Raw genomic sequence first — 1604 nt, 5'->3', positions numbered from 1 at the left:
AATAATATTGGAATCAATTTTTATCCATCATTAACGCGCTTACAACCGCTCATAAATACCAAAGGAAACGATTTGGTGTAAGCATTTGTAGACGCTTAACAACCAAAAGGAACGACTGAAAATAGCGCTTATAAGCATGAGCGGTTACAATGCGTGAGCGTCCAAAGAGAACGCACCCAATGTCCTATTGTAGAAAGAGACAGTATTATACCCCTCTTACCTCAGATTTGCCACCGGGTCTGCCTTATATTCTTTCATCCCTATATTCTTAGATCCATGGTCTATACCTGTTTTCATCCGTTTAAATTTCTAACCTGCATTTATATTCTTTGTGTACGGAACTAACTGCATTATTATAATTTACTGTTTATGGTTGTAATTCTTCGTCTAGCTAAATTTTGAAACTCTCTAATCGATATCCGTTGCTTCTAACAACGGTGCGCATTTCTTTTGATAAATGCTATTTTCACCGCGCTGGCGGGAAAAACGTAACCTGTCGTTAGACCGCCGAAACTGAAGATATTGACGGATAGATTGTGAAATAGTTGAAGTTGAGGTAATAGAAATAATTTAATTCTTTATTCGATCATTTTCAACATAGTTTACGAATATTACGACACATTCGTTTAGATTTGCACGTGTGTACGATATCAAATGGCTGAAAGATTGGAAGATCTGAATTTACCCAATGCTGTGGTTACCAGAATTATAAAAGAAGCTTTGCCTGATGGAGTTACGGTTGGAAAAGACGCTAGAACAGCAGTAGCGAAAGCTGCGTCTATTTTCATATTGTATCTCACGTCATCTGCCAATATAATAGCCAAGAAAGGAAATCGCAAAACTATCAGTGGACAGGATGTTATTCAAGCAATGACTGATATCGAATTTGATCAGTTTGTTGACCCACTGCAAGATTCATTGGAAAATTTTAAGAAGGTTCAAAAAGAAAAGAAAGATGCTACATCAAAGAAAAAGCAACAGAAAAAGGATGAAGATGATGCAGGAGATGAAGAAGATACTTCTGGAAGAGAAATTATAGTTTTCTGATGCGTATAATTGAGCAGTTGTATAATTTTTTACCACTTAAGTTATTAAAAGAAAGGGAAAGGAAAAGAACAGAGATATCAAGCGCTCATGTGTGAACAATAATAAAAATCATACATTGATATAAACAAAAAATATTAAAATACTTTTTTAAACTCTATATTTATGTACGTCGTTTTGAATTAGTTGAGATAAATGATTTAAAGATTGTATACAAGTGAATTATTTGCAAACGAGATTTTTATTATATTATTCAATAGGAAATTTGTTCACGACTAATTAACATAACTAATATACATAAGTGACAAAGAGGAAAATATTAGAATTTAAATTTCACAGATGAAATTTAAATGATCAGTAAGGCTCAACTTGAAGGTGTTTTCACATGGTTATTTATAAAAATTTTGTTGTATAAATTATCATTTACAAAAGCTTACACGCAACGCTGGTCTCCCATTATCGCATTCAACTACAAACAGATCTTACAGTCGCTTATTTTCATGGTTTCTCTCATATATATACAGGGTGGACCATTTTAATCCATCCAGTCGAATATTTCG

The 1604-nt window shown here is 33.4% G+C and overlaps 1 protein-coding gene across 1 annotated transcript; it reads left to right on the top strand.

Annotated features, from left to right (window-relative positions):
• Positions 1–226: 226 nt before the first annotated feature.
• LOC106749300 (DNA polymerase epsilon subunit 3) lies at positions 227–1598 on the top strand. The gene is made up of 2 exons (XM_014628619.1): positions 227–556; positions 631–1598. The coding sequence occupies exon 2, from the start codon at positions 655–657 to the stop codon at positions 1045–1047; it is 393 nt and encodes a 130-aa protein (XP_014484105.1). The 5' UTR covers positions 227–556; positions 631–654; the 3' UTR covers positions 1048–1598.
• The last annotated feature ends 6 nt before the right edge of the window (positions 1599–1604 follow it).

This window comes from Dinoponera quadriceps, unplaced genomic scaffold, assembly GCF_001313825.1.
Source record: "Dinoponera quadriceps isolate SergipeBrazil2010 unplaced genomic scaffold, ASM131382v1 scaffold3317, whole genome shotgun sequence".
NCBI classification, from domain to species: domain Eukaryota; kingdom Metazoa; phylum Arthropoda; class Insecta; order Hymenoptera; family Formicidae; genus Dinoponera; species Dinoponera quadriceps.
The sequence above is the reverse complement of the archived record's forward strand: the minus strand, read 5'-3'. Positions and strand labels throughout refer to the sequence as shown.